General features: G+C 43.6%; 1 protein-coding gene across 1 annotated transcript; it reads right to left on the bottom strand.

The window, feature by feature from the left end:
• Positions 1-272: 272 nt before the first annotated feature.
• On the bottom strand, positions 273-15,814 carry PTCD3 (pentatricopeptide repeat domain 3). Its single transcript, XM_075261240.1, has 24 exons — positions 15,700-15,814; positions 15,088-15,125; positions 14,056-14,092; positions 13,780-13,825; positions 13,612-13,680; positions 13,315-13,419; positions 12,054-12,177; positions 11,648-11,760; positions 10,589-10,656; positions 10,012-10,099; positions 9,869-9,929; positions 9,530-9,612; positions 8,865-9,009; positions 8,689-8,739; positions 7,664-7,750; positions 7,194-7,222; positions 5,840-5,946; positions 5,670-5,748; positions 5,485-5,575; positions 5,216-5,301; positions 3,042-3,190; positions 2,742-2,783; positions 2,093-2,251; positions 273-580 (listed from the first exon to the last, which is right to left on the bottom strand). Exons 1-24 carry the CDS (start codon positions 15,756-15,758, stop codon positions 475-477), a joined length of 2,022 nt encoding a protein of 673 aa, XP_075117341.1. The 5' UTR covers positions 15,759-15,814; the 3' UTR covers positions 273-474.
• Between the last annotated feature and the right edge of the window lie 9,888 nt (positions 15,815-25,702).

Below are 25,702 nucleotides of genomic sequence, written 5' to 3'. Positions count from 1 at the left end.
AATTGGTCTGAAAGTGGCCAACCCCTTTAATAACGCACTCTAGGCTGTCATGTGCAGATCCCTATTAAGCCCCACCAAAATCGGGGTCAATAGGCGCCTGCTAATGTGCACACAGCGAGTGCAGCTCTGGAGTATCCTGCTGGATGCAATTCATGATCAGTAAGAGAAATTCTGTATTTGCAGTTCTTCAGGTTTTTCCATAGACGTAATCCATATGTGATGTGTAGCAGAGAGCTGACCTGGGCTTTACAGTGAGTAGTAGGAAACGAGAGGAAAACTTCAGGAATAATTTATTGTACATTCTCTTATGAGTAGAAACCAACTTAAAGGAAACCTACCTCCTGCCCCAAGCATACTGATCAGCCAATATGTCTGGGGAAGGCCATAGGCTCTCTTAGAATAAAAGCTAACACTTTGTGACTATTTTATTCCCTCTTCATTTATCTCAAGGCTCCACATGCCAACCCAATCATCTCAATCACGGTCGCTGTCACTACTACTGCTGGTGCTGTTGTTGTTGCTGCTGCTGCTGCTGCTGCTGCTGGGACCGCTGCCCTGGGTCAGGTCTTGTAGGGTTATCCTATAAGAAAAACAGAACATGGATCACGAAGGGTAGAGATCAATGAGATCACATGTGATGAGGTTTTCTGCACCACTTCTCAGAAGGATGGCTGTATTATGGAGCAGTAGACATGCATTGCTGTATTGTGCTCCATTGTGCCTTCCTAGTCATGAGTCCATAACCTACCACAGCAGGGGTGGGCAATTAATTTTCCCATGGGGCCACATAAGAAATTTAAACTATTCTAGAGGGCCATGCGCACTGTGGCCAATTTAGCTCCACCCACTTCTGTTGACTCCGCCCATTCTCAATCATCTTTTCATGTGCACCCACAAAGTATAATCCTCCTACAGTTACCCGCACATTATATGCCCCCACATTATAATGTTCCCTTCCAACTGTCCCACAGTATTAAGTCCCTCTCCTGGTGCTGCAGTTTAAACTGGTGGAAACTAGAGGGGAACATTAAACTCGGGCAGCTGGAAGCAGATATTAAACCGTAGGGGTAGCTGGAGGGTGACATTAAACTGGGGGCAACTAGAGGCAGACAGGTCCCCCTCCAGCTACCTGCATGGTTTAATGCCCCTTTCCGTTGTCCCCAGTTTAATGTCGTCCCCAGTTTAAGTGCCCCCTTCATCTACCCCCAGTTTCATGTGTCCCCCCCCCCCCCCTCCATTTCTCTACCAGTTTCATATTCCCCCTTCATCTGCCCCCCGTATAACATTCCCCTTCCACCTCTAGGTTACTGAAACACACACACACTCCACCCTGCATCTCACATAGGGGGCTCAGTACCTTAGGACATACACCACACGTCTCCATCTTCTTGCACTGTCCTGTCGGCAATAAGACACGCCTCCCTAGACACTCTATGCGTTGCCCAGGTCTGTACCACAGGATAAACCATCAGTATCAGATTGGTCAGCGCCAAATTCCTAGAGCCTGTCCTGATCAGCTGTTTCAGCAACTGCTGCTTCTATTCAAGTGACTGGGAACAGAGTTGCAGTTCTGGGCTCCGCTTACTACAGTGTACAGAGCCGTGCACACTGTACACAGCTTCCGGTCCATCCACTGTAGCGGTGGCACCTAGAACTGCAGCCCTGCTCCCCTTCACGAATAAAAAAACAGCGCTGCTTCCAGTCACCGGAACAGCTGATCAGGATGGGGACTAGGAGTCTGACCCCGACTAATCTGATACTGATAGCTTATCCCATGGTAGGTTATGGAGTGATGACTAGGAAGGCTTAGGGTGGAGGTTCGCACACTTTGCAGAGAATTGACATGACGTACTCTATTGATACAATGACCTCTAAATGAATTCCATTGTCTGTATTAGGAAATATTAAAGACAATGGACTTCATTTCGCGGTCATTGAGCCTTCAGGTCTTGTGCACATGTCACAGACACTGTATGGAGGCACAAAGTAAGTATAGGACTATTCTTCCCTACCAGCAATACAAGGTGTGAATTAGGCTTTACACCCAGCACATAAACCCACCATTACATGTACATTAGAGCACATGGCTTACCTCTGTTCTTCTGTCAGGGTGAAGTCATTCAGCACCTGCTGAGCAATCTGCGGAGTGTCTGGCAAACTAAAACTGACCGCCAGCTGCACCAGGTCGACCGCCACCGCTCTATTCCCTGCAGCTTTAGCCCCATCTAGAAGCTCTTTAATGACATTGGGCCTAAAACATGAAATGATAGTATTAAACCACAGAAGTCAATCCCTCTAATCTCCAGCTGGAGACAAACTGTAGATCACCGGACTCAGAAGTCTATGGGGAGGAGGGAGCGTAACAGGTTTAGTCTGATGCTGGAAACAAATAGGAGCTTTATATCACAAACAAAAAAAAATAAAAAATCTTTTCATGACTTGCGAAGTAGATGGGATTCTGGCTAATCCCATCCATACATTGCAGGGAAAAATAGTGTATGAAAGCAACAATTAAACCGTAGGGGTAGCTGGAGGGTGACATTAAACTGGGGGCAACTAGAGGCAGACCGATCCCCCTCCAGCTACCTGCACGGTTTAATGCCCCCTCCAGTTGTCCCCAGTTTAAATGCCCCCCCTTCATGTCAGTACAGGGCTTGTCACATAACTGAAAGATGAGCACTGCAGGCACCCGATATATTACAGAGGATTCAACCCGTGTAGGTCATTGAACTCGTACTCACCGAGGAACAAGACGCTTACTTTGGAAAGACTTAAGAATTTTCCTGTTAAATAAAAATAAAAAAATCAGGAGGTTAAAATGTTCTTTTTTGGGTCATTGTTCCTATTGATGAAGAGCATGATGAAGTTCTTATTTGTCACTACAGGTATATTGATCTGCATTATCACTGATAACATACAGCGCTATCGTACATACTAGTGATCCCGCTATCATACACACCAGTGATCCCGCTATCATACACACTAGCGATCCCGCTATCATACATAGTAGTGTAGATGAACAATACGGGCAAGAACCTTACCAAGCTTCATCCAGTCTTCCGGCTCTGGTCAACAGTATCGCTATGTTCCCAAATGCAGATGAAGATTCCTTTAGTTGGATTTTGGAATTCTCGCTGGATTCATACACAGACTTTATGGAAATGGCGGTGTCAGCAAAGGCAGCCTGGAGCTAAGGAAGAGGCGGCCAAAGGAAGAACTGAGCAAACACATTCCCCACATACATAAGAGCCATAGTACTGCTGCTCTATTAGGACTTACCAATAACTAGCCATGTTAGTTACGGTGACATAAAATACATAAACCACAGCTTTGTATTTAGTGTCACTATATTGTCTAATATGTATATGAGCCTGGACATATACAATCAGTCTCCTGACCCCTAATACACATGCATGCTCTGCTTGGCCAAGTGTGCATGAAAACTGAAGAGTGAAGTAACCCACTACAAGAGAATAAAAAAGTCCTTCTCTCTCCCAATATCTGCCAATGTTGGCATGGAGTTCCACATCAACATAAGATGGTCCCGTCCTTCTAAAATCAGAAGGGTTGGGGGCCACACAGTGGCTCAGTGGTTAGCACTGCAGCCTTGCAGCACTGGAGTCCTGGTGTTCAAATCCCACCAAGGGCAAAAAACCATCTGCAAGGAGTTTGTATGTTCTCCCCGTGTTTACATGGAATGTACATTGTGAGCTCTAGGTGGGGCTCACAAATTAAAAAAAAAAAATCAGAAGGGTTGTCCACCATTAGCCTTATCTGTGTATATAGTGTGTAGTTACTATCCTCCCTTATCTGTTTACCGTATTTTTCGGACTATAAGACGCACCCAGGTTTTAGAGGAGAAAAATAGGGAAAAAAAAATTTTCAGGCAAAAAATGGTAAAATATTTAATGTATGGGAGTTGTAGTTTTGCAACAGCTGCAAGGCCACATTGACAGGTGACCCTGCAGCTGTACGGGGACGCATAGAGTGTTTTTTTGCGGGGCCAGCTGTACTTTTTAGTTATACCATTTTGGGGAATATCTATTGCTTAGATCACCTTGTATTGAAAAAAAACCCGGTGGTTTATGATTATATACCGTATTTTTCGGACTATAAGACGTGAGTCTGAATGTGGGTTTGCAGCATGGCCGCGCTACTGCCACCGCTGGTTTTCTTCAGCGGCAGTAGCGCGGCAATCTGCAGGCCCCGGCAGCTAAGACAAAATTTTTTTTCCCTATTTTTCTCCTCTAAAACCTGGGTGCGTCTTATAGTCCGAAAAATACGGTATATATATATATATATATATATATATATATATATATATATATATATATATATATATATATATATATATATATATATATATATATATATATATTTTTAAATTTTATTATTTTTTTTCTAGGGACAGGAGGTGATTTAGAACTTTTATTTATATTTTTAAAGCTTTTTTTTTTTTTTTTTTTTTTTTTTTTACTATTTTATTCCCCCCCGGGGGCTTGAACCTGCGGTCACTTGATTGCAAGTCCCATAGACGGCAATAGCCTCATTAGGCTCCCGGCTGTCACCCGAACAGGTCGGCTCCTGCGATATCGCCGCGCAGGAGCCGGTCTGCAACTTCACAGGTACGGGGCCGGTGGGGACCGGCCCCGGGGGAGAAGGGGCCACCGATACTGACCCAGCATCCGCTGTACTAGAGAGGCGGATGCCGGGGAGGGATAGACGCTGGCACAGGTGCCGGGCCTGAGACATTGCTGCGCTCCACTGCCCTGCATGAAGCCAGCGGCGGGGGACGGAGAAGCGAAATAGCATCACTCCTGCCGCTGCTGGCTTCATGCAGGGCAGAGGAGCGTAGCGATGTCTCAGGCCCCGGCGTCTATCCCTTGCCGGCATCCGTCTCTCTAGTACAGCGGATGCCAGGCGCCACATTCGGACTGTAAGACGCACCCTTCTTTTCCCCCCAAATTTGGGGGAAAAAAAGTGCGTCTTATAGTCTGAAAAATACGGTATATAATATTTAAGCCCTAGCAGTACAATACAATTTTTAGCAACTCTGCCACCAATGACATTGTGATGACTGCTTATTCTGTCCCAGTCTGACATTTTCTATTTTTAGTATCGTCTTTGCTGTATAGACTGGGACAGATAAGCAGAGTCATTACACTGTCAGATCAGCAAAATATTAAGATTTTGTATGTGTACAATATATACATACCTCTGCATTTAGTTTCCCGCTTGCCATCAAGTTCAGGACCTCCTCCAGCAAATACTCCTTGTTCGCATGACCAATTTGTTTGATATCTTGGGGTAAAGAAGGGGGGATAATAAAATAAAAAAGACAACAATACACACCACAATATGGCAGTCTAGACATTATATTTAACAGGGTGCGTATAAATCAAGAGCAAGCACTTCTTTCTTTAACATATACTATTACCTACACAAGCTGAAGGGGGCAGTTCTGTGGGCCAATGTCTTACTTACCTTTCCAGATTTCGGGTATGAGCTCCAGTCGATTCTCCATCTCTAGAACCTGTAGGAGGTTCTGGAAGCCTCTGGAGGTGGGATAATAGCGCTGGTTAATAGAAAAAAAGATGGAACAATATTAGAGCCCAGGATATTTAGCCTCAAAAATCTGACATTAGGTAGAGAAGATCCAGTGCACGCACCGATGGGACCAGTTCTCGGTACCACTTCAAGACCATGTCAGCGTTTTCCATCATACACACTATTTGGAAGAGCCGGCCACTGTGGATAGACAAGAGACATGTCAGTGACCTGGATGCTGAATATAGAAAGCACCAGCCCAGGCGCCAGTGCCAGTCCCCTAAATACTCACTAGTATGCAAACACCTGGGGGGTCTTCCCTAACAGCCTCCAGTTATCCCCGGTGTTCAGCAGGTTGTGGAGTTCATAGGCCAAGTCCAGGTCCTTTGCTTCTAAACACTGCAAATAAGTTAACATATACAGAGTGAGCATAGGGGGATAGAGGCAGAGGCATATTGATGGGTATACATGTGCCAGTCTATCAGATTCACATTGGATATTTCTACTGCACCATCCACAGTCCACATATCTGACAAAACAAATCTATAGATCTCCATAATGAGTCTAAAGTCCGAAACCCAATGTTCTGCATTACAAGCCAGTCTGACACACATTTATCATAGTATTTACTAAGCACTTGTTAACAACAGCAATTATCTACTGTTCCTCTGTTACTCCTCCTAAAAATGATCAAACTGAATATTACATGTTAGGGACATGTCCCCATATCTTGACACAATACAATCAGAGCCCACGGAGCACAGGGATGTCTTGGCCACCAACGCAACTCAATTACATGGGGCCTTAGACATAACAGAGGGCCTCCGCAGCTGTGGGGTGCAAGGTAGCATTATAGTCTGGGCAGGCTGCAAAGCGGCCCCAGTAATGCTAAATCTACCCCTACACACCCTATTGACGAAGGAAAAGGTAACACCCAGATGCCACTTTATTCATACATTTCTAGGAAGAATAACAGAGGAACAGAACAGCACAGAGTAATAAGACAAGATGCTGCAGTCTAGTTATTAGTGGGGAATGCCAGGATTTACTAGACATGTCACAGGAGATGACTGCCCTTTAAGACAGAAGCCATCCATTCTGTTATGTGACTTCATTTCTTGTCTTTAGCACAGCCCATGACGGCAAGTTTATACGCCCAGTGATACGTTTGGTTTATGACTGGCATATCATATAATATTATGTTGTCCCTGCTATACCCAGTACTGATCCTAGTCGTATATGTAAATCATGTAGCAAGAAGAGGAGGCAGCGCTATATAGGAGCAATGGTTGCAGTGTTCTAGTCTTACATAAAGAATCAATACCCCTCCTAGCGACACTGACAAACTCTTACCAACCCCACCTGCCCAGTCCTGGCACTTCATAGCGTGAGGCGTGCTGTACTGCACATGCGCATCTCATGTCACCTACACCCAGAAGTGAACGAGCGCAGTACAGACTTCATCTGGCATAAAGTAAACAGCCATTCATTCTAACAAATTTTAGCACTGTACTGACGGCGCTGAGAACTATAAGGTTAGAGGTTTAATAATGTTTTTGGTGCTCACAGACTCCCTTTTACAGCATGTAATGGCGAGCATTGGTAATGTTTTTGATGGTCCAAGACAATTCCTAGGGTTTACTCACCACTCTCATGGCTTCACTGAAAAAGAACACTACAAAACAAACAAAAAAAATCCACATTAGTTATAATATTTTTAATCACTTTGCAAGAATGATGGGACAGACTAGGACAGACATTCCCACATGACGACACGGAGCAGTCTCGGGTACGGATAACATGTAGGAAACGGTTATATCGCTGCGGGACGGTCTAAGAATGAAGTATCTGAGCAGACATATAATACAAATGTTAAGCTTGCTAGTTCATACTATCCTTGTCGATCCTCCCTTTTTTACAAACCGTTTAACCATTGCAGAGGCTGCTGTAATCTCAGGACTTTATTAGACAGTTCCTTGTACAGCCAAACTGATCATTTACGGTTTAGGCGAGACATTCAAGTTGCTTTAGCAGCATCAATACCTCTAAATCCCTCTGCAGGGACTACACTCACAAAATGCCTTGGCAATACAGAAAACATAGGAGGACCACATACTGTCATCTGGATCCTTGGCTGTAAAGCTCTGTCCTCGTGCCTGCTCCAGAACAGAAGACAGCAGCTGGGCCTGGCTCAATAGGTCGCCTGCAAAGATAGAAAAAAACAAATGAATACAGCAAACTATAAGCAGCACGGATATTTCTTAATAGTTTGGGCCATCTGCCTCAGAATAATGGGAAGCATGCAGAAATAAAGGGATCCTATTGCTGTGCAAGTGCCCCAGGTCTGGGACATGTGCATTGAAGCCTCAGTGTAGTCCCCTAGATTCAGTGAAGAACTCTGCTAACGTGGGGCGGATAGGGGCAGGGGGAGTATAAAGCATTTTTAATTTTTATTGCAGGCATGGATGACTTTATAGCAGGGTGATCCCCAAGTTTATAAGGACCTGTGTGTGGTAGAGTGCCCCAAATCACCAAGACTGATTCCCTTAAATATATTAATCACCTATCCTTAAGAGACATCGGTCACAGGGCCTGTTGGCAGTTCTGTCCCATTCAAGTGAATGGAGCAGAGCTGCAATGACAAGCAGAGTCACAATAGAATATACATCGCCTGCTTGCTTTACTCTTAACATCGTGTCCTCTTTGAATAGCTGATTGGTGGGGCAGACACTCACCGACCTGATAATGATGACATGACTAGAGATGAGCGAGTACTGTTCGGATCAGCTGATCCGAACAGCACGCTCCATAGAAAAGAATGGATGCACCTGGTACTTCCGCTTTGACGGCGGCCGGCCGCTTATCTCCCTGCGTGCCGGCTACGTCCATTCATTTCTATGGAGCGTGCTGTTCGGATCGGCTGATCCGAACAGTACTCGCTCATCTCTAGACATGACCTATCCTAAGATCATCAACATCAAAGTCATTACAGCAGAGTCATGGAAAACCCCTTTAAGTATGTCCCAGATTTGAGGTTGGAGATATATAAAGACGTCATCCTTTCTGACTGTACAGTATAAGACTGATGATGTAACTAAGGATAGAACAGTAAACCACATCCGCATGTATTATTGAACTTACCAGGTTTATAGAAGACTCCCAACAAATGGTTGTATGTGGCAAGGCTCGGCTCTAAGGAAACACAATTATTGTAAGACGCTTGTATAAAGAGGAGAATACAAGTCATTTACAATGTAACTCCATAACATCAGCCAGCCAAGAACTAGTAATGTTAAGTAATGTCCATATCGTCCTACCTATACCCAGTGCTTTCATCTCCATTAACGTCTGCATCGCCATGCCTTTCACTGCCGGCCCAATCTTGCGTAAACTCTTCAGGACGGAATTGAAGGTCATTAAGTTTGGAGAAACCTTTTGTTGCACCATGTGGTTCAGAAGCTCCTGGAAAAGAAAATGAGAAGAGCAACAAGTTACGAAGTTTAATAAAAAATAAAGTTTCAATCTGACCTAAAGCCATGACCATAGGTAGCAGAGGCAACTCCAGGGAGTCCTGCTCGGGTTTGTAAAATCTCTTTCGGAACTGCGCACCTCTCCACAGAAACATACAAGGGAATGGGAATTATCCAAGCGGTGTACACTCAATAGCAGCAAGTAAGATCCACATGTAAAAGGTGTACATTGTCTTTAAAGGGGTTTTCTAGGTTATAACCTTATCCATAGATAGGGGATAACTTGCAGATTAGTGGAGATCTGAGTGGTTGCTCCTCACTAAAAAGGAGAATGGGGGAACTCTGAATGAAGCGAGGGGGGGGGGGGGGAGTTGGGCAACAAGGACAACGCACATAACTTCAAGTTATCCCCTATCGATGGATAAAGAATAACTTGCTTTGTGAGAAAGCCCCAGTATGTATTTTCTACTATACAGACCTGTGGACATGAATGCTAGAGTAAACTTTCTTACCACAATCAGGCCGGCCTTATCCTTGACCTCTGTTTTTGTCTCTGGAGCTCCTAATATCAGTGCATTGAAGGTGTGCACATCTCCTGCAGAGTGTGGGAGAAAAGCATATCATCTGGTGAAAAAGTGAAACCCTTTTATAGCCGCAGATCAGCAAGTCAACAAATCTTTATACTAGACCGGACTCTACTTTTAAGATATAGAACTTTAAAAAAAAAAAAAAATTAACAAGACAACTGAATATTGCACTAAAAGGGTAAAGTGAGTGCCCATTTTTATGCCACACTATTTTTTAGATATAAACCTGCAGTATTGGTGCATAAGTATATCGAGTGGACTCACCGGTGAATCTGTTATTTAGGAGGTCTGTGTACATGCTGAATGCCTGGGCATAAGCTCCATGCTGAAATAACACAGCATACATTTACAATTGCAGCCGGGATACATTACTGGTCCATGTAGTCTGTGTGTGTCAGGTACATTACCTTCACCATTCCTCGGATCATGGTGCAGTAGGTATGGGTGTTTCTTTCTGGCATCAGGTTAAAGATTCTCTCTGCATTGTTATTTTCTCTATAATACACAAAGAGACGGGAAAAGATTGTATTACAAGTTCCCAGGGAAAGCAGATTATGTGGACACCACCACTTATATGTGTGAATAGAGGTATAATGGAAAGTTGGCAAAGTGGTCCCTATTACTGTGGTCTCACCTACAGCCAGTGGAAACTGCAGACGCTAAGAGTGTATAACTACAGTGGATGTGGCTATACAATTGGTCCCAAACACACAAACTGACCCATTCATTTCTATGGCCTCAGACAGATGTCCCTGGTTTTCATGGGTCAGTGTCCGGGCCATAGGAATTCTCTGCAAAATATATAGACTGTCCAATTTTCTTTCTATAATTGCAGACATAAGTGTATGGGATCGTGCAAGTCTATTGTGGATTTATAATTACAGATGACATACTAATGCAATGCAGACATGTTTTCTGCAGACAGTAAAGACCACTATGGCCATGTACATTTAGCGCTAGGATTTTCCATGTTCATTCTCTTACTTCCATGTTTTTGCAGCCGGGATATGCTTCAGAGGAAGATTTCTCCTCTTCATGTTTTCCTGAAAATACTAAAAAGTTAAATTAAGTTATAAGACAGTTTATCCACTTTGTAGATACCCTACCTACCCTGAGTTATATCCTGAATTATACCCCAGAGCGGCGCTCACTATTCTGCTGGTACAGTCATTGTGTACATACATTACTTATCCTGTACTGATCCTGAGTTACATCCTGTATTATACTCCAGAGCTGCACTCACTATTCTGCTGGTACAGTCACTGTGTACATACATTACATTACTTATCCTGTACTGATCCTGAGTTACATCCTGTATTATACCCCAGAGCTGCAATCACTATTCTGCTGGTACAGTCACTGTGTACATACATTACATTACTTATCCTGTACTGATCCTGAGTTACATCCTGTATTATACTCCAGAGCTGCAATCACTATTCTGCTGGTACAGTCACTGTGTACATACATTACATTACTTATCCTGTACTGATCCCGAGTTACATCCTGTATTATACTCCAGAGCTGCGCTCACTATTCTGCTGGTGCAGTCACTGTGTACATACATTACATTACTTATCCTGTACTGATCCCGAGTTACATCCTGTATTATACTCCAGAGCTGCACTCACTATTCTGCTGGTACAGTCACTGTGTACATACATTACATTACTTATCCTGTACTGATCCTGAGTTACATCCTGTATTATACTCCAGAGCTGCAATCACTATTCTGCTGGTACAGTCACTGTGTACATACATTACATTACTTATCCTGTACTGATCCTGAGTTACATCCTGTATTATACTCCAGAGCTGCAATCACTATTCTGCTGGTACAGTCACTGTGTACATACATTACATTACTTATCCTGTACTGATCCCGAGTTACATCCTGTATTATACTCCAGAGCTGCGCTCACTATTCTGCTGGTGCAGTCACTGTATGTACGTTGCCATACTTATCCCATATCTAGAGTATAATACAGGATAATGTATTTCTGTCTATATATTAAGTATATGAACTCCAATACAAGTACTCACACTCTCACTATCCTCTTGCTGATGCTGCTGATCTTCTGCTATGGGCTCACGGTCTCCATAAAAACAAAGAAGATCTAGAAGTTTATTTGTAGTCTCCAATGAGGGAGTTGTTCCTACAAAACAAGATAGATAAATTAGTTACATGATAAACATGCAGCAGATATAGAAAACTGACACACTGTAACAGTTCTTCTGCTCTCTTCAGCCACAGATCAATATAGTAGTAGCATGGACAGTCTACTGCTGCAGAGTTCTTATTCTAATCCATATTATATACCCAATAACTGGGATCCCCACAAATCTGGAGATAGAAGGACAGAAGTCCCTTATACAGAACTCTTTTGAAACCAAAAACATTTAGGTGTCTGTTATAAAACCAGTAGACTGAGGTCCACGTGTCACCTACCGCCTTGAAGAAGTTGGTCAAACAGGTCGACGGACTCCTTTACTCTTCTAAGCTTAATGCGTTCATTCAGGGCTTCCTCACTGACACTTTCAATCTGAGGCTGGATGTTGTCAGGCATCAGACACTGGAAGGAATAGATCACATCATGTCTGTATGGCCATTGTGCTGATATGGAGCACCCCGAGAAGGACATACCCGTACCATCCCACTTCACAGCATTACATGGGAGTGTCAGAGATAGCCAACCACGTACATTCGGCTGCTTCTACTGCACCCATTCACTTCTATGAAGACGCATGCTGCATGGTTGCCCTGCTCTAACGTCAAGAATAGGATTTATAGACCCCTTAGTTTCAGAAATGTTGGGGTCATAGAGGTCAAATCAAATCAAAAAATGCTTTATTGGCACGTCCGAATAGGTATTTGGCATTGCCAAAGCTATTAAAGTGCGCGGGGGGGGGGGGGAGTTGGGTTGGGTGGGTGGTGGGTATGGGGGGGTGGTTTGGGTTATAACAGTCCATGGAGTCTCATCTTCCTCAGTTTTGGCAACCACTTGGTAGGTGATGAGAGCACAATCACAAGAATGGGGGTCCCCATGTCTGCTGTGTGAATATACAGAACCACTGCACCATTCAATCCAATAGGACTGAAGGAAATAGAGTTGGGCCAGATGGAGTAGTGTGGTCTTCTTCTTGTGACTGCTGGGGTTCCAGCAGTTGGACCCCCAGCAACCAGACTCTTAATACCTATCCTGTATATGGGTGATAAAGGGATATTACCATTAAAAGCATTATAGTTTTACTCCAAACACAATAGATTTTAGATGGCTCCAACCAACAAAGGAAGCGACTGTTCAGCCAGGAGTCCAAAAATGAAATGTCATATGTAAGTCTGCAGCTATAGGAGAGCATGCAGGCGAGTTATTTTCTTCAGATCTTGCTCCATGGCTGTTTTTCCCCTCATCTCTATAAGGACAGAGCCATGATCACTAACTACATCTTGGTTCCAGTGTATACAGGGAGTCTGAGGTAGTCTAAGACACACCCCCTGCCTCATCATTGGTTCAGGCTGCTCAGTCCCATCCGATTGCCTGTTATATATAAATACATCTATATCACAGGCAATACCTCTAATGATACATTTGTTACATGAGCCTTAGTAAGGTGGAGCCTGGAGGGTCACTTTAAAAGTAGTTGATGTTGGGTTAGTGTAGACAAGACTGTAAGTTACACCATTAACCAGACGGCACGTCTTCACTTACTGGAATGTGAGGATCTGCAATGTCCTTCTGAAACAGGTTTGGATACATATTCACGATATATCTTGCTGCATTTTTTCCAGATTCTTTGGACATGGAGAACATTTTCTAAAGAGAAGAACATGTAAAAAGAAGATTACTTATGATGACGTCAGTAACCACTAGAATATTCTCCAGGGGCAGGGGTAAACACAGAGCGCCGGTAACTATAGATTATTATTGTATGGCAAACGGGCCAAGGGACCGGTGTGAAGCACTGCAAATGCTAAACTACTGGCAATGTAAAGAACACTTGCTTACAAAATCTGTGGATGTGTTGGGAATGAGGTAGGGGTCATCCTGAAATGTGTAAGAGGAGGCTGTAGGGTCCTGGAAAAAAAAGGATCAGAAAGAGTTAATCGACAAACAGTATATGAAAATATACATATTCAAGATACAAAGTATCACAAAATAATACTGCACACTTACATGGTTGACAGTGTAGGCCAGGGCCTGCAGAACAGCTGTCTTGTCCCTGAACACACAGGTAGAATATTGATTAAAATGACTATATATTATAATAATGTCAGTATATAGCAATATGGGGTCATTGCCATGGTCTGACAATCCAGTCGCCACACTACATATATATAGATGATGACAGCTTACTAGTGAGAATAAGTGGTGGAATATCATAAAACCAGACATCTGGCGACATACAATATAGAACATTACAGAGAGGATTACATATACAAAGGTACTGACCAAGTCTTTCTTCTAGGAATGTCAATGTCTTCCGAGGCTTCAAGACATAAAAATAAAAAGATTGGGGGGGGGGGGGATTATATAATATAAATATATTTATATTACACACATATATCAACTAATAATAAACTCCACTTTATACATCATAAGCATCCTGGAAAAATAACACCAGATATCATACTGATGTGTCAAAAAATCTCCTTCATCTCTAGATGACTGCCGCCGAGAAGCTCAATACAGCACTCAGCTATTCCTGGCAGTCTGAAAGAGTTCAATAGCGTGGCAATGCACACTCTCAACTATCACCTCATTCAAACAAGGTACACAGAGACCCCATACTCATAATAATAATAATAAATTTTATTTATATAGCGCCAACATATTCCGCAGCGCTGTACAATTTGTAGGGTTCAAATACAGACAGAAAGATACATTACAAAGAAAGTCGTTTCACACAATGGGACTGAGGGCCCTGCTCGCAAGAGCTTACAATCTATGAGGTAGAGGGGGTGACACAAGAGGTAGCAGGGGCGGTATTACTTATACAGAGGTCAGACACTTTTGTAATAAAGGTGACTGTCATTACACAAACATAAAACTTTATGAGCCGTCAACAGTCGTGTCCTGTAACATGTGGATGGAGCTTGGACCTATGCAGTCGGACCCCCACCAATTAGACACTTATCCTGTGGTATAACTTGGTATAATCTCTCTAAACATGAATGCATTTCTGTGTTCCCATGTGAAACACTGTGCGCTGCAGTTTGTGAACCCTCGGCTTATACTTTGGGCGTGACTGTAGCAAACTCTCAGCTGTCACAGCAGGTCTGTATAGCTATCAGCCTCTCAATGTAAACAGGGATACATCTATTCACTGACAGCAGAGAACTTATATAATACTAAATATGGTAAAACCCGTAAAAGGGAAGTTGGGGCAGTGATAATGACAATGGCTGACATTACATGGGGTTACCACTTTCACTAAAGTCTATAACAACTCATTGAAGGATATGAGAAAGCAGAGAGACTTACCTGCAGCCGCCTGATGGCTGCTCCTCCGACACAGAGCCCTGTATAACACATAAGAGGGAGACCTGTGCTTAGTAATAAGTCCATGGCATCCAGCCCTTTATATACTACTGTAAGTCAGACAATAATAGATTATTCTTCACAACCACCTGACATACAGATCTGCTGTCAATGTCTGAGTTGTCAAAGGGGTTGCAGCTGCATTCACCTCTATGGGACCGATAGTCAAGTCCTGTGATATCCTCAACGGTCCTATCAAGATGAATGGAGTAGCAATATACATGCTCTACCACCGCGCCATTCATACAGGGATCATGTGACCACCATCCTCGCAGTGGTCAATTAAAAGATAAGTGTCCATTTTGGGACAACCCCTTTAATTATGGCAATACCCCTTTAAGAGTGCTTACAGGGGTCATAGGACAAATGTCTGAGTGCTGAATATGTCACACACATGTCACCTGCACATTACAGAAGCTAAGCATACATGTACTAGCCATGGTCACATGTCTGTCACAGGGTCCAGGCAGCACATGGCTGATAGCTCTCATATACATAGTAGTATCCTATTCTGTACACATATCCCACCACGTACCCGCCCGCCACAGTCACTACCTGAGTATACTAGCAGCGCGGAGCTGCACAGCACCCAGCCTCACACAGGGCAGCGCCATGACACCACGATCAGGACTGCACCACCTACAAGACAAGACAGGGGGAGCTACAGCCAGTCACCGCTATGAACACCGGCTGCCTGCCATTAGGCGTCACTACGGTGCTGAAACTAACACTCCCCCATCTGCGAGAAACTATGGTACGCTCCACTTCCGGGTCACGCACATGTGTACAGTGTCCTTGGCAGAGTCTATCAGTAATGTGGGAGGAGATGTTGTCTGTAGCAGCCAATCAGCGGCCAGCTATCAGATACTAACTAAAACATGGGCAACAATGAAGGCCCTGCTGCTTATCAGTGGTAGGAAATAGGCGACTGCTATATGAGCTCTTTCCCGTCACTAATAAGGAGCTTTATGCCCCCTAGTGGTCAGGTCCTGAACTGAAGCAGTATATAGGCAGCTAAGATCCCATAACCTATAAGGTAGGGGTAGGGAACGTACTGCTCTCCAGCTGTTGCAAAACTACAACTCCCATTATGCATACTGGCTCTGCTGTTCTGGGAACTCCCATGGAAGTGAATGGAGCATGCTGGGAGTTGTAGTTTCACAGCAGCTGGAGAGCCGAAGGTTCCCTACCCCTGCTATAAGGGCTAAAGCTTCATGCACATGGCTGAGACTGATCTATATGCTGTTAGAGTATTGGAGCGCCCCCCGTCTACACACATGATAGTGTGCATGAAGCCTTATTCTTTGGTGTAAATCACGGACTGCATGTGACCCATTGATTTCAATGAGTGCCTGCAGCAGTCCATTAAAAGGAATTCTACCATTAAAACTTTTTTTTTGTGTGGATAAAACGTCGGAATAGCCTTTAGAATGAAAAATTAAGAATGATAATCAGTTTTCCCTTAGCCCAAACAGCAGCACAACTGGGGTATTCCTGCCCCTATGGGCTGTTAGGACAGGTGGAATTTTTAATTACCTAACAGCTTTCACCCCTATAAGAGGCCGGAAGACCAACTCCCCCTTGTGTTAGTATAAAGTACAGCGTATATTTCACAGAAATAATATAAAATATTACAACATAGTACAAAATACAGCATAGGGAGGGAGCCTTGTGCTGCTGTTTGGGCTAAGGGAAAACAGATTATCATTCATAATCTTTCATTCCCCCTACACCCAACAGCAGCACAACTGGGGATTTAGCAAGTATCGCTTTACCCTAGGGTGGGTGATTCTGGAGGGCTGATGCCAACACAGAGTGTCCAAACGCTGTAGAATCCATCATACGCCAATCCAGTCTATAATGCTTGGCAAATGTTAGATGCGAACTCCAGGAAGCCGTGGCGCATATCTGCTCTAAGGAAAGGGACCGCCTTTCGGCCCAAGATGTTGCCACTGCTCGGGTGGCATGGGCACGGACAAAGTCTGGTACTGGAAGATCTTAAGCACGTAGGGAGCAGATGATGGCTTCCTTGACAGAAATGGTTTGGATGCTTCGGCACCTCTATTGTGGCCAAACACGTTGACTAGCAAATTCTCTGATTTTCCGAAGGACACAGTGCGCTCCAGGTAGATCCATAAGGCTCTCACCAAGTCCAACTTGTGCATCTTCTCCTCCCACTCAGAGGTGGGAGAGGGAAAAAAGGCCGGTAAGACAATTACCTGGTTGGTATTCTGAAGTGTAGGTACCTTTGGCAAGAATCCTGGAAAGAACCTCAACTGTACTCTGTCTGGAAAGAAAGTTATAAAGGGTGTTAGAGTCAAATCCTCCATCTTTGTATTCAGTCATCTTGTAACCTTTCACACATAAACTGTATAAGTAAGTCGCAGCTGGCTATTTGTATATCTCTTATCTTCATGGTATATGGAGGTCACTGAGACTCATTTAGCACCAACATGACATCTTATCTCTGTTTCCATGATATATACATATAGACATAGTGAGAGCTGTTAGTTCACACATATTATTTTGAAACTTTGTTTAAAGGACAAAGTCCATTAAGCTATAATAAGATGCAAATTACATGAGGCCTCAGCCAATAGTCATGTGCCAGGTTTATCTTATAACCAATCATTTTATGCCAACCATGTTAGAATAGTCCAACCTGCTCTTGTCTGTATTGTATTTAAACCACCTTTGTGCACCATTAAATTAGAACTCACTTGATACACCATCAGTTGTGTGTGTGTGTGACTTCTCCAGACCTGATAATGGGCGTAATTACTTCAGGCCTGATATTTAATTTGGAACTCAGCAACATACTCTATTATGGGGACCCCTTGATGTCCCCAACAGAACCTGGCGCCCAACGTGGGGCATCGATAATCGTTTAATGTGCAGCCGATAGTGTACTGATCCACTCGCCAACCGATTTGGAGACGGGCCCGGAGGACCTCAGATGAATAAAACGGCGCTGTAACGGTAAGTCCTTTTCTTGCCAAATAACTAATCTGAGTTCCTACGTGTCCCGGATCCTGTGTGTCGGTGAGTGAGGATTAGTGCTGCATATGTTATAACAATCGATGCCATATTATATAGTGTGCAAGAACCTGAATAGTATGTTGTCTGTAGTGGGGTGGGAAATGTTATACCTCATTCTTTGTCTACTGTCCATGCTGTCATTTGGTTGTTACATCTGTTATAGAGTGTAAAAAGCGGCGCAGAAGAGAGAGTTATTCTTCATCCTTAATCCCTAGAGTGGAAGTACTGAGTGATTGAAAAGTCCTTGTTTTGGACACTAAGGACTGAGTAGAATCTGAGTAAGTACATGCAATGATTCAGGGGTGTTCGATAGAGGGACACAGACAAAGTGGAGTCTGTGGAAACCAAATGAGGGTTTTGCCCTGAGCACTACGCCAGAACATGCACATTAGAGATTAGTTCAATGAAAACAGAGTGACTGTTTGGGAGGTCCCACTAGGTGAGTCAAAAGTGACCCTCTATTGTCTTAATTGCCCTAGAGGAGTGGGACGCTCACGGCTGACTGGCCATCAGCTATTATGGGGGAGGGACCCTCTGAGGTAGGGTACCCCCATATGAACTAATAGGAATGGGAGAGAGAGAAGAAGATGCCGCTCAAGAAAAAAAAAAAAAAAAATTAAAAGGGCAGGAGTTACCAATGGAGATTAGACAGGACAGATACAGGGATAGAGGGAAACCAGGAAGTGTTTTAATTGTGGAAACCAGGGACACTTGGCTAGAGATTGCTGGTGTCCTAAGCGAAGGACAAAGGCTTTGAGTGTAAGGAAATGTATAGTGAGCATCCATTGGGTTAATGTGCTCGGCACTTAGCATTGTGTTGTTAGTTTGTTGGTTAGTGGAAAGTGGAAACATGATATGTTTTGTGGTGAGGATACTGCAGGTTAAGTGTAGGTATGTATATACACATATGTGTGTATATAGGCTTGGGGGTGGACGTTAAGGAATTTCTAGAATGTCTATAGTGTCCTTTTATTCAGGAAAGGTTTCCCATTTTGAGAATTCTCCCCTCATGGTAATGTTTTTAAAAATTGGATAAATGGCATAAATATGAGATCAACATTATTATGTTTATTTTATAGTAATATGCAAATTGGTAAGAAGATGAAGGCAACTATATACATGTTTTGGTTTGTTTTCTCCTCAATATTTAGCTGTGCAGGAATTATAACTAACTCTGTGCCTATTTGTAGGAATAAGCCGTCCCGAGACAATAAGTGATATCACGGTACAAAATATATGAATATTTTTTATTTTAGTTCAGACAAGTTCTTTTTGATTTAATTGACATTAGTTTTGTTTTGTCTGGAGCTCCAGTGTGACGTTGCATGTTTGTATGGAAGGTTCAGAAAAGTGAATGGGCCCATATGTGTGTCAGTTATATGTACATGTTACATGTGTCTGCTATGTGTACATGTTCTGTTTGTCCATGTCTGTATTGTTACATTTTCAGTCTCCACAGCGAGCAGATAAAGATATTGACTGCTGATAACACCACAGAGGGTGGTGACAAGTAGATATGAGAGGGAGGCATAAAAGTTCTTTCCATTGTTGAATATATATGTGTGTTCTGGTGTAAATGAGATGTACTTGATATACCATGTACATGTATTATGTACTCAGTGTGTATTGGTGCGTATGTGTATCAAATATATCACATGGGCTTTACACTTGTAACATAAATATTTGTTATGGGTTTATTCTATAAATTCATGAATGTTAACAATCGGGATTTATTGTGTGAAAAAGTTATTCAGATGTTCCTTCTGATATGGGATTAGGCCCCATAGGGGTAGGCAATACATGTGAACTATCTTGCCACAAAGGGCACAGAACGCCCCTAACATGTACATGCAGGTAAAGATAAATTGCAGTTCTACAAAATTAAAGTGGTGTTTCTGGGTCATTGTTTGCTTCAAGGTGCTACATAGCTGACTAAGTAAATCAGAAGTCACTCACATATCTGCTCTGTAATGGCTGATATATTTTGAGTATTTACTTACCTCAATGAATTTCTGGAGTGTTTAGAAGCTTTAAAGAACTGAATTTTCTTGGGATTGTATAAATAAGTCTGCTGGGATATGTAGTACTACAGCTATGACAAGGGTGGGGAGAGTCAGCGCAGCTGCTTCCATGATAAGACAAAGGGGTGATAAATCTTTCATTGGAAACAAAGATGACAATGGCTGGATATCTCAGGCTGCAGTGTGTCTTATCTATGTCTTCTAAATGTAAGCTTTGCATTCTGTGCTGCACTACAAGTCCCATCTAACCTGTTAACAATAGTTTCAGGGGAGGAGTAAGGAGAGTCAGATAACTTAAAATTAATTTTACTTTTGCTGATTTGATTAAGTAAATGATGAATCTATTGTTAACTCTGATGAGAATTCTTTTGTTTTAGATGATTCTCGTTTTGGGAATGATGGTGGATTCTGCACCAGATATGTCATGGTCACTGAATATGAGGTAAACCAAGGGTAAAACCAAGCACAAGTAGAACCATTATGGAACTGTATGGGTCTCAGCTCATGAAGCTGAACTAGAAGCCATCACTGAGACAGAGTACAATGTCTGAGGGTAGGTGTTTGATATAGTGGGACTATGGTCCAATCTGGAGAGCGAGAGCTTTCTGTAGGGTTAATGTTAAGCCTAAAAGGATTTCCAGGCTGTTCAGGTAGTGATGGAGACCCTGCTCCTGCCTCCACACAGGTGGGTATAGTCAAAAGTCAGGACACACACCAAGGCTGATACGAAGGAAGGTAGAGGTAACATGTGGGCAGACACTGCCGCTAACCCAGCTGCAGAGGCCTAGGGGATATGCCTTACTGATAATTGGTCACTATACTCGATCCAAACCCCCCCTTTTAGTTCTCTTTTCAGGTTTTACAACACTGAGGCACCAAAAATGGTCCAGGACTACAGTAAAAGAGGATGTACAAGTCCTTATCTCCGGTGGTAAGAGAATATATTTACTGAGTGCATTGTCCCCACTGATGGCATAAAGCAGTGTCTAGAAGTAGCCTTGTGTGACCTGGTGAGCAGAGGATGGGCGGCTGCAGGATTTAACATCACTACAGACACTGCATGGCATGTGTTAAATGCAAAGTAGGCCAAAAAGTGAAAAGTTTCTCAGAGCCAGGCCCAGAGCCCTTGTACCCGTTCCAGAGATTGCAGGTTAACTATATGCAGTTACTAAAGGTGAGACGGTATAAGTACGTGCTTGTGTGTATAGTTATCTATCTTCAGAAAAGTCTGAGGCATATCTGGTGAAGAAAGCCATCACAAACGGGGCTGCAGATAGACGGCTACTGAAGAAGTAGTGTGTCACTTGTATTGGTATTTTCTGTAAGGTACCCTCCTAAGAGAAGAATTGGCTTTAGCCCATGTCAAACTTTCTTTAGGTCAGCCCCTAGGTTAGGGTTGTATTCTTGGCAATTCCTCCAGATGTGGTATGGTGTACTGGCTGACTATGTGATGTCTTGGCAAAAACATTTGACTAATGTATGGTTTTGAGTTTTCTCTCCTTCTCAGATTTTAAGTTAGTGGGCGGGACCTATTCATTTGAACCAAGAGATTGATGGTGATAAAGAGACACGTGAGAAAAACCTTGGAGCCAAGATTTGATGGTCCATTCCAAATGCTGCTGATAACCAGTACTTCTGTGAAATTTGAAGGAGAGCCTAATTGTATCCATGCTTCATAATGCAAGAAAGTATCTAACATAAAGCGATGAAGATTCTCCTGATAATTCTGTTACAGATGGTCCTGACGATAAGCCTGCATAGAACATTTAACAATGAAGTGGCACAATAAGTTTCTTAAACATCATATGATTTTGATCGAAGATCTGAATGTGTCAGATTGTAGGATATGTACTCATAACCCCATATTAGCCTAAGTCATGTCATATATAGCTGTTTCCTTGACACAACAGTAAATGTTTGAAGTATATAGTTAAGAAGATACCACCTCATATTTTAGGAACGATACATAGTATAAACAAGTAAATATCAGCAAGTTGTAGTAAAAATCTTATGTTCATTTTGTTTGTTTAATACAAAACATATACAAAAGGATGAGCAGACCAAGATATAAAAGGCCAGAAATATGATTTAGATTAGGTTGGAATACAGGAACATATGAGGGGAATCTGGTAAAGACCGGCAGTAGACATTAGGTCACTGAAGTACCTAAATATGGATTCCTGTATTCAACCATCTCAAAATGGGGGAATGTTAGAGTCAAATCCTCCATCTTTGTACTTCGTCAGTCATCTTGTAACCTTTCACACATAAACTGTATAAGTAAGTCGCAGCTGGCTATTTGTATATCTCTTATCTTCATGGTATATGGAGGTCACTGAGACTCATTTAGCACCAACATGACATCTTATCTCTGTTTCCATGATATATACATATAGACATAGTGAGAGCTGTTAGTTCACACATATGTATTTTGAAACTTTGTTTAAAGGACAAAGTCCATTAAGCTATAATAAGATGCAAATTACATGAGGCCTCAGCCAATAGTCATGTGCCAGGTTTATCTTATAACCAATCATTTTATGCCAACCATGTTAGAATAGTCCAACCTGCTCTTGTCTGTATTGTATTTAAACCACCTTTGTGCACCATTAAATTAGAACTCACTTGATACACCATCAGTTGTGTGTGTGTGTGTGACTTCTCCAGACCTGATAATGGGCGTAATTACTTCAGGCCTGATATTTAATTTGGAACTCAGCAACATACTCTATTATGGGGACCCCTTGATGTCCCCAACAAGGGTTCGGAGGCCGCTAGGGCCTGCAGTTCGCCAACCCTCTTGACGGAGGTTATTGCCAGCAGGAAAGTCACTTTGTATGACAGGTACTTCCAATGCACTTCAGATAAGGGTTCCAAGGGTGGAGTACAGAGCCCCTGTAGAACCGCAGCTAGGTCCCAGGTAGGGACAGGAGGCTGCACTTGTGGGCGGAGCCTAGCAGCCCCTCTTAGGAATTGTTTGATAAGAGGATCTTGAGATAATCTAGTCTCCAGGAGAGCAGACAGCTGAAACTTGGACCTTCAGGGTAGCGGGTGCTAGTCCCCTTTCCATGCCATCTTGTAGGAACTCCAAGACTGAATTTCTGTTAGGGTCGCGTTCTTTACCTGTACACCAATTCCGGAATATCCGGGCGATCCTTCGGTAGCTCTGATTAGTTGATTCTGCTCTTGAATGCGCTAGGGTCCTTAGCACTCCCTGGGACAATCCTCCTTCTCCGCATACGGCATTGTTAACCTCCAGGCAGTGAGGTTGAATTTGTCCAGGCCCTGGCACAGCCGGCTGTTTAGAGTTACCAGGTTTCGGACTGGTGGAAGCCTCCAGTAGTTCCCCCGACTCATAAGGATGAGGTCGGTGAACCATGCCCTTTTTGGCCAGAACGGCATGATCACTATTGCCGAGGTCTGGTCCTGCCTGAGTTTTGTCAATACATTCGGAATCGTCGGAATGGGAGGAAAAATGTATGCCAGTTTGAACCTCCAAGGTATTGACAGGGCATCCACAGCCAAAGGGTTGTCTTCCCGGTACAGGGAGCCGAAGGTAAGAATCCAGGGGGGGAGAGGGAGCCCCGACCCCTGTAAGAGACCAGACCACCTCTCCCCCTACCACCTGTCCTGTCTCACAGGACAGAAAAAAACACAAGGGGGAGTTGGTCTTCCGGCCTCTTATAGGGGTCAAAGCTGTTAGGTAATTAAAAATTCCACCTGTCCTAACAGCTCATAGGGGCAGGAATACCCCAGTTGTGCTGCTGTTGGGTGTAGGGGGAAAGGCTATTCATCTCTTACCTTTAGACGTGGTCTCCGCCGCTCCGTTCCTTAGAAATACCATTTTTAACCGATATGCAAATAAGTTCTCCCGCGGGGCACCAGCACTCAAACAGCGATGAGGGCGTCCCTACCGCTGCCAGAGAAGTGTCTCCAAGCGCCGCCTCCTTCCGCGTCATCTTCAATGACTTCCGGTGCAAGCTCGTAACTTCTAGCAGAGCAGAGCAGACTGTGCAGACGCACAGGTCACGGGAAAATGGCAACTTGCACAGTATTGTTAGCGGCCATTTTCCCGTGGCCTGTGCGCCTGCTCTGCTAGGTTACGAGCCTGCGCCGAAAGAAGACATTGAACATGACACAGCGGACGAAGAAGGAGGCGGTGCTTGGAGACACTGCTCTGGCAGCAGTGGGACGCCCTCATCGCTGTTTGAGCGCTTGGGCCCGCACCCATCGCTGCGAGATAACTCATTTGCATCCCTGGAAAAAAAACTGTATTTCTGAGGAACAGCGCAGCGAAGACCACGTCTAAAGGTAAGAGACAAATAGCCTTCTAAAGGCTATTCCGACGTCTTATCCACAGAAAAAAAAGGTTTCAATGGTAGAATCCCTTTAATAGGGATTCTATCATTCAGAAAGCCCGTTTTCAGCTAAACTTATGTCTGAATAGCCTTTGAACTGTACGGTTGTGCAATTCTCTACAACATAATGGCACTCGGACATGCGCAGTATCGCTCAGAACAGATTGGTACAGCGCATGCCCCAGATTTCAAGGTTCTGGAGTGAGAATAGAGAAGAAATGGGCGGTACAGGATGTCTGGAGGAGGAGGGCATACGGAGTACAAGCAATGGAGAGGTGTTTCTGATGTATGACGCGAGGGGTGCTCAGTGAGCCTCATTTACATGTACGGTTCCTTCGTTTTTCCAAGAACCGGGGGGGGTCATTTGCAGGACTAGAGGCAGCACCTGCGTAGGCTTTTTAAAGGCTATTCAGACATATGTTTAGCTGAAAAAGGGTTTTCTGAATGATAGAATCCTTTTATTGTTCCAAGTGGCCCTTGATGCTCCAATAGGCTCCATGCACACGACCGAATGTGCACGCCAGAAAGAAATGATTTCATAGAAGAACAAGGCACTCAGATGTCATCCAAGTGTCATCTGGGCCCCCACTTCAATGAGTGGTTCCATTCCAATGTCACAGAGTGGTTAGGACCTGCTCTATAGTCATCGGAATGGAACATTGTGCAGAGTGCTGGAGCCCCAGGTTTCTTTCATATGTGTGGTCCAGGGCAGATCTGGAGTAGGCCTCAGCACAGGTGTAGATCCTTGGATCATTACTGGGCCATAAAAATGCTGCAGAGTCTGCATTCTAATGCAGTTCCATGAGGTGAAAGGAGGTGTCTGGTTCTGTCCTGTAACCCTGACTCTGGTCAGACTATATCGCGCTTGTTTTGTTCATATGGCTGGAAGTAAGCCACACATATACCGTATTTTTCGGACTATAAGACGCACTGGACTATAAGACGGTTTTAGAGGAGAAAAATAGGGGAAAAAAAATTTCAGGCAAAAAATGGTAAAATATTTAATATATGGGAGTTGTAGTTTTGGAACAGCTGCAAGGCCACATTGACAGGTGACCCTGCAGCTGTACGGGGATGTATAGGGCGTATTTTTTGTGGGGCCAGGTGTAGACCGGGCATTTTCAGACACAGGGATACCTA

Source organism: Leptodactylus fuscus, chromosome 1 (assembly GCF_031893055.1).
Source record: "Leptodactylus fuscus isolate aLepFus1 chromosome 1, aLepFus1.hap2, whole genome shotgun sequence".
Taxonomy (NCBI): domain Eukaryota; kingdom Metazoa; phylum Chordata; class Amphibia; order Anura; family Leptodactylidae; genus Leptodactylus; species Leptodactylus fuscus.
The sequence above is the reverse complement of the archived record's forward strand: the minus strand, read 5'-3'. Positions and strand labels throughout refer to the sequence as shown.

Excerpts from the sequence above, each read along its gene's own strand:
- PTCD3 (XM_075261240.1), bottom strand. The coding sequence starts at position 15,758 with ATGGCGCTGCCCTGTGTGAGGCTGGGTGCTGTGCAGCTCCGCGCTGCT. Across the intron at positions 11,761-12,053 it reads TGACCAACTTCTTCAAGGCG|GAACAACTCCCTCATTGGAG; the intron begins GTAGGTGACACG and ends CTTGTTTTGTAG. Across the intron at positions 5,947-7,193 it reads TCAGTGAAGCCATGAGAGTG|TGTTTAGAAGCAAAGGACCT; the intron begins GTGAGTAAACCC and ends ACTTATTTGCAG.